The sequence below is a fragment of the Bos taurus genome, chromosome 21, assembly GCF_002263795.3.
Source record: "Bos taurus isolate L1 Dominette 01449 registration number 42190680 breed Hereford chromosome 21, ARS-UCD2.0, whole genome shotgun sequence".
Classification (NCBI taxonomy): Eukaryota; Metazoa; Chordata; class Mammalia; order Artiodactyla; family Bovidae; genus Bos; species Bos taurus.
This window is the reverse complement of record NC_037348.1, coordinates 54,870,675-54,886,953: the sequence shown is the minus strand read 5'-3', so window position 1 is coordinate 54,886,953 and position 16,279 is coordinate 54,870,675. Positions and strand designations below refer to the sequence as shown.

The window sequence follows — 16,279 nt, the reverse complement described above, 5'->3', positions numbered from 1 at the left end:
AAAATCTCTGCAGTTCTTAAACTAGCCTTCTCCTTACTACGCTCCTTGGCACCAAAGTATTAATATTTGTTCCTCACTGGCTCAGTATTACCAGCTTAGTCTAACTTCACCACTATCTGGTGTAACAGTAAATTAAAAAAAAAAAAAAAATTCTCCTTTGCAGAAATTCCCCTTATTTCTCTGAAAGCAATTCCACAGATACTTATTAATATTCCTAAATCCTTTATTTAACTCTCTGATAGGCATGCAAATCTTTGTAAAGGAAAAGCAAGTCTCTAGCCAGGTTTTCAACCAGAAATGATTTTCTTAAGGACCTAGGAGACATCTCTTTGAAATGTAAACATCAAGGAAGACAGTGTCCCCATGTCCCAGACAGCTGGGGAGTTCAGCCTTGGCACCTTCCTCTGGGCTCTCCCTACCCGCTTGTCATAGAGACAGAAGTTTTATTATTTCTTTGGATAAGTGTTAGGTGCTCAGTTGTGTTTGTGATCCCATAGACTATGATTTGTGACCTATGGTTTGTGACCCCATAGACTGTACCTTGCCAGACTCTTCTGTCCATGGAATTCTCCAGGCAAAAATACTGGAGTGGGTAGCCATTCCCTTCTCCAGGGGATCTTCCCAACCCAGGGACTGAACCTGGGTCTCCTACACTGCAGGTATATTCCTCACTGTTTGAGCTACCAGGGAGGATGAGGATAAAGGCAACTAGCTAACATAAATGGCTACCTCAATTACTGGGTGAATTTGGAATTAACTATGAAAGAACATGGGCTTCCCAGGTGGCTCTGTGGTAAGAATCTGCCTGCCACTGCAGGAGACGCAGGTTCGAGCCCTGGGTCAGGAAGACTGCCCTGGAGAAAGAAAAGGCAACCCACTCCAGTATTCTTGCCCTGGAATTCCCAGAGGAGCCTGGAGAGGCGACAGTCCATGGGGTTGCAAAAGAGTCAGACACGACTTAGCAACTAAAACAACAATGAAAGAACATACAGCAAATGGTGCTGTCCTCTTATGAGAAGACAAGTTACTGTTAAAATCTTAAGAACATGAGGTAAAGGATTACTACTGTTTAAATGAACAGGCTAGAATTTCTTTCTTTCTCTTAACTTGGTGGATTGCTTACAATGCATACTGTAATATGGCTTTGTGCTTATTCAATAATAAAAGTGTTTTCCTCTTTTCTACATTTTGTAAAGCGGATTCTCTGGGCTTATATTTTTAGTTTTCCCAACACTGAGCTTCTTTCATTCTGTATTGCCAGTACCTTGTTCCCTTTGCCACATTAATCATCTCTCTTCTATCCTTCTCAAAGTGAACACCTATAACAAACTAGAATGTATGTTGATTTTCTCATAGAATAGATCAATATATGACCTGCTAACAAATAACAGAAAAACAAATGTGTGTCTCAAATGCAAAAAACTGTATTTACCATTCCTATAGGAAAAGATAGATGACTTTCGCGGCAAGTTCCGAGAAGGCTTCTCTGGTTCATAGACACCATGTGTAATGAACATCTTATGTAACTGTGGGTTGACTCCATCAGGAACCATTCGTGGACTTCCTTGGTAAAAATGAAGGACCTGCCTATTACCTGAAATAGCTTTATAAATACTTCTTTTGTTGCATTGACTTTGATTATAAGTCTGCAAAAAAAAAATGCAAAATCATTTTATTTCTATAATAATCACCTAGCCATAACAAGTAGTTATTATATCACCCTGAGTTTATTCTAAACAGCAAATTAAACTCTGATCCACTTAAATACTTGAGGAACAGAATCTATGTTGTCTTAAATTTGAAGGCTATTTAAGTCTTAATGAAAATCATTTCAAGATTTATTCTTACTTTAGTAACTATATTGTACCAACAAAGTCTGTCTTTTATTCAGTATCTTGCTGTTTTTGAATAAGGTTAATATTTATACATACGTATAAACTGCTTTAAAAAAATACTATTTTTTTTATTTCAGCTTGTTACTTCATCTCTCTACACGTCAATTTTCTTTACTGTATACAACAAGAAAATCCCTAGTACTGCCCTGACAGCGTTGTTGACATTATTTAAGTAAAACAATGCATCTGAAACATTTGCAACAGTGTCCAACACAAAGTAGGTACTCATGAAATGTGGTCCACTATGACTTTTTAACAGATAAGAAAACTAACACTTAAATAGAGGTTAAGTGAGTTGCCTAAGGTAATATAATTAGTTAGGACCCAGTTCCACTCAGTGATAATACATAGACTTTTAAAAGCTGCCAGACATCTCATTTATTAGAATTATCTCATAGATAAATCGGATGTTACATAAGAATATGCTATAGTAACATAAAAAGTATTGGTGGAAAAAGAAATTCATTTTTCAGGATGATTTTCATAGGGTTTCTGAAACACTTCAAATCAATTGTTTAAACCTACTGTCATTAATGAAAATTCCTTAATGCAAAACTATTTAAAAAATATTTACTTGGCCACAGAAATAGTCCCACTCAGTTATAAAAGTTATTAACACTTCAGTGTACACATGCAGAATAATATTATGTACAACATATTTAGGGAGGCCCGTCACCCAAGACTTATGAATATCACTCAATGCCTTATCACTTAGAATAGACATTAGTAAACTTCCACAAGGGGTCAGAAAGTAAATATTTTAGGCTTTGCTGGCTACATATTACCCCCGGCGCATATGGTGGGTTAGTTGACTGATTTAGGCAGCTCTTTAAAATGTAAAAAATATTCTCAGCTCACTGTAGTTATTAATAAAACAACAACTAAACACACACAAAAAAACAAGCCTTAAAAGCACAGGGAAATAGTCAGACAAGGTAATACTTGATTTTTGTATCTATGTGTTGCTAAATTAATACTAAAGTACAAAGATACGGTTCTTTATATGGATAAAAGTTATGAAGCTGAGTCTAGTCAAAAATTTTCCTAACTACAAGAAAAGAATAGGTAGTATCTAATACAAAGGGAAAACAAAAGTCAATCACAATTACTACAGATTGCTTGGACTTTGAATGTGAACAGATTGATACTTGTCTTTAGGTTCCGTTTCTCAAATTTCGACTGTCAGATTATGCTCCCACAAGTCTACTTACGCGTTCCTCTCGTCCTTCAGCAAGGATAACAACAATCCTGCCCTGACGTTTGCGGCCGGTTCTACCCATTCGCTGTATAAGACGAATTGGGCTCTTTTGGGCATCAAAACATATTATAAGGTCAACTTCTCCGATATCCAAACCTTCTTCACCAACGCAAGTAGACACCAAAGTATTGTAACCACCACTACGAAATTGTTTCACTACCTAAAATTAAAATTTAAAAATACTTAGATGCAACTAGAAGAGAATTGCAAATCAAAGCATACTTTTTCCATTTGCCCCTGAAATCAGATTAAAAATCACCACCCAAAATACTACCAAATAGGAAAGGAAGTGGCAAAATGACAATATAAATCAAGAGAGACAGCGGTGCAGTGCAAAGCGCAGTCCCGATTCCTTTGCTTTAATGATGGTTATGATTCCAAAAGGTTCTTCTAACCATTTACACATGAGTGAGAAAGCACAGATATTATTTTTAACATCACTAAAAAGAGGGTAGAGCATGTAAATGGCCCCAGAGCACTTACTGCTATTTATCATATCCTACTGTCAGTCAATTTTAGAATAACAGTAAGTTTAATGATTAAACTATGTTTGATTACTTCTAGCATTCATATTTTAAACAGAAATGGAATAACGGCCATAGAGACTGGTCTGGCGGCTGTCAAGGGGGAGGGGGCTGAGGGAGGGATCAAGTCAGGGGTTGGGGTTAGCAGATGTAAACTTCTGTATATACAATGGACAAACAAGTTCCCACTGTAGAGCACAGAGAACTATACTCAATGGAAAAAAAGAATGCATGCATATGTGTAACTGAATCACCTTGCTGTAGAGCAGTAATACAACACTGTATATATCAACTATACTTCAGTAACAAAAATTTTAGTTAAAAATACAATTCATATTTTACTTTTTACACTGCTATTCCAGTGAAGGGTAGCAGAATATGGCAGCCCAAATATGACTATAGTTTAGATCATGCTGCCCCAGCCTGTGCTGCTTTTGGTATACTGATTACTTTGAGCGAAAGGCATTCAAAAAAAAGCAAGTGTGGTTTCTCTGGCCACTTATCTGCCTAAAAGCAGATCCTCCAGAAGGAACTCAACTGTCATAAATCCCTTCCCCAGGAGTTTCATCAACGAGGGAAAACTAACTCAGCAAGAGACTGAAAGCCCATATCATATCCAAACAAACTTCATCACAATCTATCACTCACACTTCCCATCCTTTAAGACCCCATTGATCTTCCCTGAAAATCATTTACTCTCCTTCGTGCCTGCCACTCCTCTTTCCCCATAAGATGCTATTTAAATACGAATTCTAATCCACTTTAGGGAGTTACTCATTTTTCCCTCGGTATTTTCCCACGTATACATGAAGTATACATGTTTGTTTGTTTTTAATTTATATTGCTTTTCAGCTGTGCTCAGGCTTTTCTCTAGATGAGGTGAGCAGGGGCTACCCTCCAGTTGCGGAACTTGGGTTTCTCACTGTGGTAGCCTCTCTTGTTGAGGAGCAAACTCTAGGGTGCATGGGCTTCGGTCGTTAGGACTCCCTGGCTCTAGAGCACAGACTCAAAAGTTGTGACTCCTGGACTTAGTTGCACCATGGCATGTGGGATTTTCCCAGACCAGGAATTGAACCCGTGTCTCTTACATTGGCAGGTAGATTCTTTACCACTAGCAGGTGGATTCTTTACCACTGAGCCACCATGGAAGCCCAGTATACATTTGTTAATAAGCTTCAGTTTGTTTTTCTCTTGTAAATCTGTCTTTTATTACAGAGGTTGCAGCTAAGAACTCACAAGGGTAGAGGGAAAATTATTTTTTCTTCTCTTCACCAGGATTCCCTGATCAAGTTACAGGAACTACACTAGCATGACAATGAGTTAATGAAAAAGTCAAAGTCAACTCCTTTATCTCAGATCCCACTCTAAATTTGTCAGTAAGTCCCGTCAACTTCGGAGTGGCACCCCACTCCAGTACTCTTGCCTGGAAAATCCCATGGACAGAGGAGCCTAGTGGGCTGCATTCCATGGGGTCGCTAAGAGTCGGACACGACTGAGCGATTTCACTTTGTTTTCACTTTCATGCACTGGAGAAGGAAATGGCAACCCACTCCAGTGTTCTTGCCTGGAGAATTCCAGGGACGGGGGAGCCTGGTGGGCTGCCGTCTCTGGGGTCGCACAGCGTCAGACATGACTGAAGCGACTTAGCAGCAGCCTGTCAACTTGACCTTGAAAATATATCCATAACCCAATCATTTCTCGCAAACTTCTCTGCTTCCATGTAGTCCAAGCCACCATTGTCTTTAGCTTGAATTATTAGAACTGATTCAAATGTATTCTTTTTAATGGCTGAGTAATACTCCATTGTATATATGTACCACCCTTAGCCCCTACAGTTTATTCTGAAGACAGCAGCCAGTGTGATTCTTTTAAAGTATCAGTCAGGCAATGACCCTCCTCTGCTCTAAATTCTCCAAGGGCTTCTGCTCATCTCACTCAGAGAAAAATCCAGTCATTAAAATAGAAATGACCTACAAGATCCTAAAGAACCTGGCGCCCCACTTCCTCTGTGACTTCATCACTTGTTTACTTAAAGAGACTCTTTTGAGGGCAGTGGAAACTAGTATAAGAAGTATGTAAACAGTAGGAGTCCTCATCTTTTCATGTTGACAGATTCAAGAAAGAATCTTTGAAAATAAATTAGCTGTTAAAGACATACCTAATTGTCAGAGACAATTGTCTTTAACAGCTATTGTCATAATTCTTCCAATTGGTCTATTTCCACCCTTAGCCCCTACAGTTTATTCTGAAGACAGCAGCCAGTGTGAGGTGGATGAAACTGGAGCCTATTATATAGAGTGAAGTAAGCCAGAAAGAAAAACACCAATACAGTATACTAATGCATATATATGGAATTTAGAAAGATGGTAACGATAACCCTGTATGTGAGACAGCAAAAGAGACACAGATGTATAGAACAGTATTTTGGACTCTGTGGGAGAGGCAGAGGGGGGGATGATTTGGGAGAATGGCATTGAAACATGTATAATATCATATAAGAAACTAATCGCCAGTCCAGGTTCCATGCAGGATACAGGGAGCTTGGGGCTGGTGTACTGGGATGACCCAGAGGGATGGTACAGGGAGGGAGGTGTGAGGAGGGTTCAGGATGGGGAACATGTGTACACCCGTGGTGGATTCATGTTGATGTATGGCAAAACCAATACAATATTGTTAAGTTGAAAAAAAAAAAAAAAAAAGAACCTAGACCAGGTCTACATTGTGTAACACCGCCACCTTGTGGCTAAATACTTCATTACAGAGTAATCCCAAATTAAATTCCTATTAAAGATAAGATCTTTAAAAAAAAAAGAAAAAGAAAACAAATAAAAGCATCAATTTTTCAGAACTCAGCTTTCTTTATAGTCCAAATCTCACATCCATACATGACTACTGGAAAAACCATAACTTTGACTAGACAGACTTCTGCTGGCAAAGTAATGTCTCTGCTTTTTAATATGCTGTCTAGGTTGGTCATAACTTTTCTTCTAAGGAGCAAGCGTCTTTTAATTTCATGGCTGCAGTCACCATCTGCAGTGATTTTGGAGCCCCAAAAATAAAAGTCTGTCAGTGCTTCCACTGTTTCCCCATCTATTTGCCATGAAGTGATGGGACGAGATGCCATGATCTTAGTTTTCTCAATATTGAGCTTTAAGCCAACTTTTTCACTTTCCTCTTTCACTTTCATCAACAGGCTCTTTACTTCTTCGCTTTCTGCCTTATGAGTGGTGTCATCTGCATATCTGAGGTGATTATATTTCTCCCGGCAATCTTGATTCCAGCTTGTGCTTCATCCAGCTCAGTGTCTCTCATGATGTACTCTGCATATAAGTTGAATAAGCAGTGTGACAATATACAGCCTTGATGTACTCCTTTCCTGATTTGGAACCAGTCTGTTGTTCCATGTCTAATTCCAACTGTTGCTTCCTGACCTGCATACAGATTTCTCAGGAGGCAGGTCAGGTGGTCTGGTATTCCCATCTCTTTCAGAATTTTCCACAGTTTATTGTGATCCACACAGTCAAAGGCTCTGGCATAGTCAGTAAAGCAGAAATAGATGTTTTTCTGGAACTCTCTTGCTTTTTCGATGATCCAGCGGATGTTGGCAATTTGATCTCTGGTTCCTCTGCCTTTTCTAAATCCAGCCTCAACATTTGGAAGTTCATGGTTCATGCAACTGTTGAAGCCTGGCTTGGAGAATTTTGAGCATTACTTTGTTAGCGTGTAAGATGTCCTTTTCATTATACGGGACTGGAATGCAAAAGTAGAGAGTCAAGAAATACCTGGAGTAACAGGCAAATTTGACCTTGGAGTACAGAATGAAGCAGGGCAAAGGCTAGTAGAGTTTTGCCAAGAGAACGCACTGGTCAGAGCAAACACCTTCTTCCAACAACAGAAGAGAAGGCTCTACACATGGACGTCACCAGATGGTCAATACCAAAATCAGATTGATTATATTCTTTGCAGCCAAAAGTGGAGAAGCTCTATATAGTCAGCGAAAACAAGACTGGGAGCTGACTGAGGCTCAGATCATGAATTCTTTACTGCCAAATTCAGACTTAAATTGAAGACAGTAGGGAAAACCACTAGACCATTCAGGTATGACCTAAATCAAATCCCTTACGACTATACAGTGGAAGTGAGAAATAGATTTAAGGGACTAGATCTGATAGAGTGCCTGAAGAACTATGGACAGAGGTTCGTGACATTGTACAGGAGGCAGGGATCAAGACCATCCCCAAGAAAAAGAAATGCAAAAAAGGCAAAATGGTTGTCTGAGGAAGCCTTACAAATAGCTGTGAAAAGAAGAGAAGCAGAAGGCAAAGGAGAAAAGGAAAGATATACCCTTTGGAATGCAGAGTTCCAAAGAATAGCAAGGAGATATAAGAAAGGTTTCCTCAGTGATCAATGCAAAGAAATAGAGGAAAACAATAGCAAGGTAAAGACTAGAGATCTCTTCAAGAAAATTAGAGATACCAAGGAAACATTTCATGCAAAGATGGGCACAATAAAGGACAGAAATGGTATGGACCTAACAGAAACAGAAGATATTAAGAGGAGGTGGCAAGAATACACAGAAGAACTATACAAAACAGATCTTCATGACCCAGATAATCATGATGATGTGATCACTCACCTAGAGCCAGACATCCTGGAATTCGAAGTCAAGTGGGCCTTAGGAAGCATCACTACGAACAAAGCTAGTGGAGGTGATGGAATTTGAATTGAGCTATTTCAAATCCTAAAAGATGATGCTGTGAAAGTGCTGCACTCAATACGCCAGCAAATTCTGAAAACTCAGCAGTGGCCACAGGATTGCTAAAGGTCAGTTTTCATTCCAATCCCAAAGAAAGGCAATGCCAAAATACGCCTAGGTTTATTTATATATTTACTATAAAATTATCTTTAAGCTATAGCTTAACAAAATAAAATGGCATAAGTGAAAAGCCAATCAATTTTATTTTTATATTCATCAACTCAAAAAATAATTACCTCCAGTTGCTCCTTCTGGGTAAAACCCTTCATGCTTTTTCCCGAGGCATGGCCAACAAAAGTCATTACTCTAATAATTGGCTGATGCGGTAAAAGCATTTCTGCAATTTCTTGAACACTATCTCGAAATGAAGAGAAGATCATAACTCTGGTCTCGTCACACTTCTTATCAGACGTCTTTCGGGCTGTATAACCAAAAAATACTTTAATTATAACTTAAAAAAAACATTTAGATAATTCAAAAGGCAAACAAACCTGAAACTATATACCAGTGAGTTACAGTTGTAACAGTTCTTTCAAAAAAATAAAGCATCTTAAACATTTGCCGGTTTTCCTTCAACCTTTTCTTCTACCTTAATAAACCTGGCTCCTTATCTCTCACTGGCTATGGTAAAAGAAAACCCAAACAGATCAAATAAAAGTTAGCTTGTGATCAGTCCTTCAATTTATGCACGATGCTTCTTATGCCTCGTTACCTTCTAAACCAGAAGCACAGGTCTACAGAGCGTCCACTGATTCTCTAAAACTTCCCTTTCCTTTCTGTTCACTAGGCACTGTCTTAATCCAGGTCATGGTGCTCTGTCCCTGAATTATTGATACTATCAAATTCTCTAAGGAAAACTGCAGGATATACCCTACATGCAGTCACAAAGCTGCTCCCACTGTCTCTGTGCTTGGGAGGAGTAGAATGCATGAATAACATGATTTTGAGGCTGGCTCACTTAGTCTCTGGGCAATGTGTGACCATGGCAGTGATTTAATCTATTTCATTTAATCTCTTTAAGCTTTAGTTTCTTAATATCTAAAATGGACTGGAGAAGGGAATGGCAACCCACTCCAGTATTCTTGCCTGGAAAATCTCATGGATGGAGGAGCCTGGTGGGCTACAGTCCATGGGGCTGCAAAGAGTTGGACACAACTGAGCGATTTCACTTTAAAATGGATTGAGGTGATGATGAAATCAAATAGTAAATATAAGGTATGCAGACTTGAGTATAACAACTGGTTACTAATTGCAAGCTGTGGGGCTGTGGGGGGCTTTGGTTGTTTGTTTCCTTTTGTTTTTTAACCTTGCATGGGACTCTGACAATCCTTCCGAAACACAATTCATATTACATTAATCATGTGTGTGCTAGGGACTCCACTATGCATTTTATATATTAACTCATTTAATCTTCATGAATTAAATGACTTAATACACATAAAGCTACTCATCTAACACGCTAGTAAAGTAATGCCCAAAATTCTCCAAGCCAGGCTTCAGCAATACCTGAAATGTGAACTTCCTGATGTTCAAGCTGGTTTTAGAAAAGGCAGAGGAACCAGAGATCAAATTGCCAACATCTGCTGGATCATGGAAAAAGCAAGAGAGTTCCAGAAAAACATCTACTTCTGCTTTATTGACTATGCCAAAGCCTTTGACTGTGTGGATCACAATAAACTGTGGAAAATTCTGAAAGAGATGGGAATACCAGACCACCTGATCTGCCTCTTGAGAAATTTGTATGCAGGTCAGGAAGCAACAGTTAGAACTGGATATGGAACAACAGACTAGTTCCAAATAGGAAAAGGAGCACGTCAAGGCTGTATATACTGTCACCCTGTTTATTTAACCTACATGCAGAGTACATCATGAGAAACGCTGGACTGGAAGAAACATAAGCTGGAATCAAGATTGCCGGGAGAAATATCAATAACTTCAGATATGCAGATGACACCACCCTTATGGCAGAAAGTGAAGAGGAACTCAAAAGCCTCTTGATGAAAGTGAAAGTGGAGAGTGAAAAAGTTGGCTTAAAGCTCAACATTCAGAAAACGAAGATCATGGCATCCAGTCCCATCACTTCATGGGAAATAGATGGGGAAACAGTAGAAACAGTGTCAGACTTTATTTTGGGGGGCTCCAAAATCACTGCAGATGGTGACTGCAGCCATGAAATTAAAAGACGCTTACTCTTTGGAAGGAAAGTTATGACCGACCTAGATAGCATATTCAAAAGCAGAGACATTAGTTTGCCAACAAAGGTTCGTCTAGTCAAGGCTATGGTTTTTCCTGTGGTCATGTATGGATGTGAGAGTTGGACTGTGAAGAAAGCTGAGCGCCGAAGAATTGATGCTTTTGAACTGTGGTGTTGGAGAAGACTCTTGAGAGTCCCTTGGACTGCAAGGAGATCCAACCAGTCCATTCTGAAGGAGATCAGCCCTGGGATTTCTTTGGAAGGAATGACGCTAAAGCTGAAACTCCAGTACTTGGGCCACCTCATGCAAAGATTTGACTCATTGGAAAAGACTCTGATGCTGGGAGAGATTGGGGGTAGGAGGAGAAGGGGACAACAGAGGATGAGATGGCTGGATGGCATCACCAACTCAAATGGACGTGAGTTTGAGTGAACTCCGGGAGTTGGTGATGGACAGGGAGGCCTGCCGTGCTGCTACTCATGGGGTTGCAGAGTCGGACACGACTGAGCGACTGATCTGATCTGATCTGATCTGAAGGAAAAAGAAGCAGGTGCTTTTGTAAGGAAAATTATTCCAGATAAATTCCAGAAACAGTGACAGACTTTACTTTTTGGGGTCCAAAATCACTGCAGATGGTGACTGCAGCCATGAAATTAAAAGACGTTTACTCCTTGGAAGGAACGTTATGACCAACCTAGACAGCATATTAAAAAGCAGAGACATTCCTTTGCCAACAAAGGTCTGTCTTGTCGAAGCCATGGTTTTTCCAGTGTCATGTATGAATGTGAAAGCTGGACTATAAAGCTGCTGAGAGCCAAAGAATTGATGCTCTTGAACTGTGGTGTTGGAGAAGATTCTTGCAAGTCCCTTGGACTGCAAGGAGATCCAACCAGTCTGTCCTAAAGGAAACCAGTCCTGAATATTCAGTGGAAGGACTGATGCTGAAGCTGAAACCGCAATCCTTTGGCCACCTGATGCGAAGAGCTGACTCATCTGAAAAGACCCTGATGCTGGGAAAGACTGAAGGCAGGAGGAGGAGGGGCTGACAGAGGATGAGATGGCTGGATGGCATCACTGACTCGATTGACCTGAGCCTGAGTGAACTCCGGGAGTTGGTGGTGGACAGGGAGGCCTGGCACACTGGCGTCCATGGGGTTGCAAAGAGTCAGACATGACTGAGTGACCGAGCCGAAATGAACTGAACTAAATATTATATACAGTTTTTACTATCTGCTTGCCTTATACTGTCCTAGGTTGACTTTTCTTTTTCACATAATACCCTATTGTTAACATTTCCACCATCTCCCTGGCCCGTATGCTGCCAAAATTTCTAAGTTTTTCTTTATATTAATAATCCAGAATAAGTAAAAGCTCATCTTCTCCATAAGAAATGTTAGCAAAAACTAACGAATCATTAGCTTTCTCATGACTTTGCCTTGCCTTTAGAATATTAAATACAACCTACCATTCCATGACTTGAAGTGTTCAACTACAACTTCTTCTAATTTCTTTAATTTTGGATGACTATAGCAGAACTTTTTATCTTTACCTCCTGGGGGGGAAAAAAAAACAACAAACAAAAAACTTTTCTGTGTTTTTTTCATATTCCATTACATTCATGTATTTTAATTATCCTTTTCAAAATGGATTTGTTAAAACTCATTTTTTAAAAATTTATTTAAACAGTAACTGGCATCTGGGTAGCACACAAACCTTACTGTAAAACAAACTCTGAATTGTTATGAAAATTTCATTCAGAGAAATAATCCAAATAGGAAGAAGCAGCAAAGCAGAAGGCAAAAGCTCACATTTATTTAAGCTACAATCAATAGCTTTTGTAGTTCTGAAAAGTTTCACCACCAGTAACAACTCCTACTAATTTCTATTGTATGTTTAAAGTTCATGAACTACTTGAATATATATTATCCTAAATTGAATAATAAAATTTTTATGTTTAACAGGTCTATGGTTTCAGAAATATAAGTAGGTATAAACAGACATGTGGATCAATGAAGCTTAATTTTAAAATTAACCTTGATAAAGAAGAAGCAATATAAAAATTTAAAAGAAAAAAACAGACCTTTCTGGATAGCAGAAACGCCACTTGTTGAAGTACTACGTGTATGTGAAAACATGCTGTCTAGATGATCATAAAGTTTCATGAAGTCCGCGTTTCGGCTAAGTTCATTTTTTGCCCGAGTCATTCCTTCAGAAATTAAGAAAATAATTTAATTCCCATTAAATTAAATAGCAAATTCATCAAGTGCATTATTTATTTAGAAGAAATTACAATTCAGCAATGAATGAAAGTTTTTCAAATTTAAAAATGAAAACCAGCAACTTTTTCCAGTTTCACATTTACATTTGTATTAAGGAACGGCTCCCTTTTTTCCAGTAATATATCAAAAATCAAACATGGTTTGGGATGTTTTTTAATCTTGGACTGCCCAGTCTCCAGAACTGCAAGAAAAATATGTCTATTGTTTAAGCAAAAAAAAAAGGAAGAAGAAAAATTTTGTTATATAACTACTTCATTGCTTTTTAAAGTAAAACCCCTTAAGTAATCCAAACTGTTCAATATATATATCATTAAGCAAAATAATATGTGTCATCACTTCTTTAAATAATTCCATATAATTTACCTTTAGTTCCATCCATAATTCCACAGAGGAAGAAATATAATGATCTCATTCCCATTTGCTGCAATAATTCATAACCATGATATAAACTAATACAAATAGCAAACTCTCCCTCGATTATGCCTTGTTGGATTCCCTAAAATAATAATAAAAAAAGCATGTATAAAATTTACTCAGAGAAAGAAATGTAGATAGATGTACTATGCAGAACTTATTGGTTCTATTGAATGTCCTGTGATCAATGTGTATTCTATATAAAATCTGCCCCTTCATTTAATTCAACAGGAAACTCACATTTTAAAGAGAATAAATGAAGGGGTGAATATTTACCATATGCTGTTTTTCTCTACAGGTAAATTACTAGCAGTGTATAGATTCATTTGGCCTTTCAAAAGAATTTAATAAGCATCTACTATTGCTAAGCACTGAGACAGACATTTGGGATACAAGGGAAAATAAAACAGATATGGGCCTACCCATTGGTTTCTGACATCAGGACACATATTGAGTCAAACCCTTTCACACTAACATTTAACACCAAGTACACATGCCACAGTAACATCTGAACAGGGTTACAAGAACACTACTTATACAAACTTAGCAATCTTAATACCTAGGAGGCAGGTACTACTGTCATGCCCATTTAGAGATGCAGAAGCTCATACAGGTGGTAAGTAGCGGAGCCACTATTCACACCCAGGAAATCTGGCCCAATATCATTGTGCTTTTAACCACTACTCTCAAGGAAAAGTGAAGTACATATTCCTTTTAGGGGAGCAAAGGTGGGTATATCTATATGATAAGATACCTTTAAAGAAGACCACTGAGAATGTATTTTAATCATTTTCCTTTATTAGAGATGAAGAATACTAGCAATTAACACCAGTTACACTCATTTTAAATGTTTCTAGGATAGTGATAAATATTCTAAAATGGCACCCTAATTACCTAAAAGGATAAAACAATATCATCAGTGGGTCAAGTTCAACACGTTTAGATTTATGATTTAAAATTTCAATGAAACTTTAACTCTTAGAATAAACTTTAACCACTTTCAGTTCAGTTCAGTCGCTCAGTAGTGTCCAACTCTGCAACCCCATGAATTGCAGCACGCCAGGCCTCCCTGTCCATCACCAACTCCCAGAGTTCACTCAAACTCACGTCCATCGAGTCGGTGATACCATCCAGCCATCTTATCCTCTGTCATCCCCTTCTCCTCCTGCCCCCAATCCCTCCCAGCATCAGAGTCTTTTCCAATGAGTCAACTCTTCGCATGAGGTGGCCAAAGTACTGGAGTTTCAGCTTTAGCATCATTCCTTCCAAAGAAATCCCAGGGCTGATCTCCTTCAGAATGGACTGGTTGGATCTCCTTGCAGTCCAAGGGACTCTCAAGAGTCTTCTCCAACACCACAGTTCAAAAGCATCAATTCTTCGGTGCTCAGCTTTATTAAAGTTTAAAATAATACACTGCAATTTCACAGAAAACTTCCTTTGTGGCTCCCCAGATACTACAGAATAAAGTCCTTAATTCTAGTGTAACATTTAAAGCTACTCCCAGGCAGTCACAAACTACAGTAACCAACATATCTGACCTCCTCAATCCTTTACGTCAGTCAAATCCATTTGCTCACCGTCTCCTTCATGCCTTTACTCTGTTGCCCTGTTCCTTTGCACATGCATTCTCAGTTCCAAGAATGAGTCAGTGCCTTTTTGTGCTTGTGAGCATCTCTTCTGACTTTGGACCTTCCTTGATGGATCTGTTCCCTACCATCTATTTTTTTCCCAAAGAAGAGTAAAAATATAAAGCTTACTGCAATGTTTACTCTGACTTCAGTAAGAAGAATTAAGACTAAATGCCAGACATCTAAAAGTTAGTTAAGATCTACCTTCTTATGACCCTTCTTTGACTTTGCAGAACAGAAGTGAAGTGAAAGATCAATTTTAAAAGTTACAAGATAGGGACTTCCCTGGTGGTCCAGTGGTTTGGCGTCTCCTTGGAATGCAGAAGAAGTGGGTTTGCTCCCAGGTCAGGGAGCTAGAATCTCACAAGTTGTGGGGCAGCTAGGCCCATGGCCACAACTACTGAGCCCACGTGCTCTGCATACCGCGTGCCACAACTGAGACCTGACACAGCCAAATAAGTAAATCAACTTTAAAAAATGTTATAAGGTAAATTTGTCTTAATTCACATTATCAAACTGTATTCCTGCTAGATATTTTTGTGCTTCTATAAACTGTATAAAAGTTGGAGCTTCCCTTGTGGCTCAGCTGGTAAAGAATCCACCTGCAATGTGGGAGACCTGGGTTTGATCCCTGGGTTGGGAAGATCCCCTGGAGAAGGGAAAGGCTACCCACTCCATTATTCTGGCCTGGAAAATTCCATGGACTGTATAGTCCAAGGGGTCGCAAAGAGTCAGACAGGACTGAGCGACTTTCACTTCACTATAAACTATATAAATCATACCTGAATTCCTGATGAGCTAATATACACCAAAACCAATCATTATTTACATTTCATCCTTGCTTTGAGTAGGAACTTAGCCTATCATCAAAATTTATTTAAAAATACCTACCACAATATTTGGAGATGGGTTTTTCCTAAATTGATCTCTTGCAAGGATTATCTGGTATTTTGTTAGATTGGGAATATCTTTTCTCATCAAAACATTCCTCTGAATCAAAGAACTGGCAAATGCTTCCAAAATCTGCAAGTTTCAAAGAAATTTAGTTTTTGTTTTAAAATCCTTTTTCAAATACAATCATTTCCACACATAGTAAAATAGTTATATATGTTAAATTATAATAGTCTTAAAATGCAAACTTCAAGTAAACACCGAAGAGATAATAAAATTGTAAAGTACTTGACATTTATCCCCAGATAATATACATATGAGTCAGCAGAATCAATTATTAGATTCAATTATAATTGAATATATAATATATGTGTTTAGCTGTTTATTTCTTAACTCTCCTCCCTTTTCCCTAACCTAAGCACAATGAAAGGAGGGCCTT

General features: G+C 38.6%; 1 protein-coding gene across 1 annotated transcript in view; it reads right to left on the bottom strand.

Annotated features, from left to right (window-relative positions):
* Nucleotides 1-16,279, bottom strand: part of FANCM (FA complementation group M) — a 58,675-nt gene that overhangs the window by 28,497 nt on the left and 13,899 nt on the right. Inside the window, 7 exon segments of the mRNA NM_001104976.2 lie at nt 1,433-1,646; nt 3,107-3,313; nt 8,670-8,854; nt 12,094-12,180; nt 12,709-12,834; nt 13,271-13,403; nt 15,841-15,972. Of these exon segments, the coding sequence (NP_001098446.2) occupies nt 1,433-1,646; nt 3,107-3,313; nt 8,670-8,854; nt 12,094-12,180; nt 12,709-12,834; nt 13,271-13,403; nt 15,841-15,972 (1,084 nt within the window).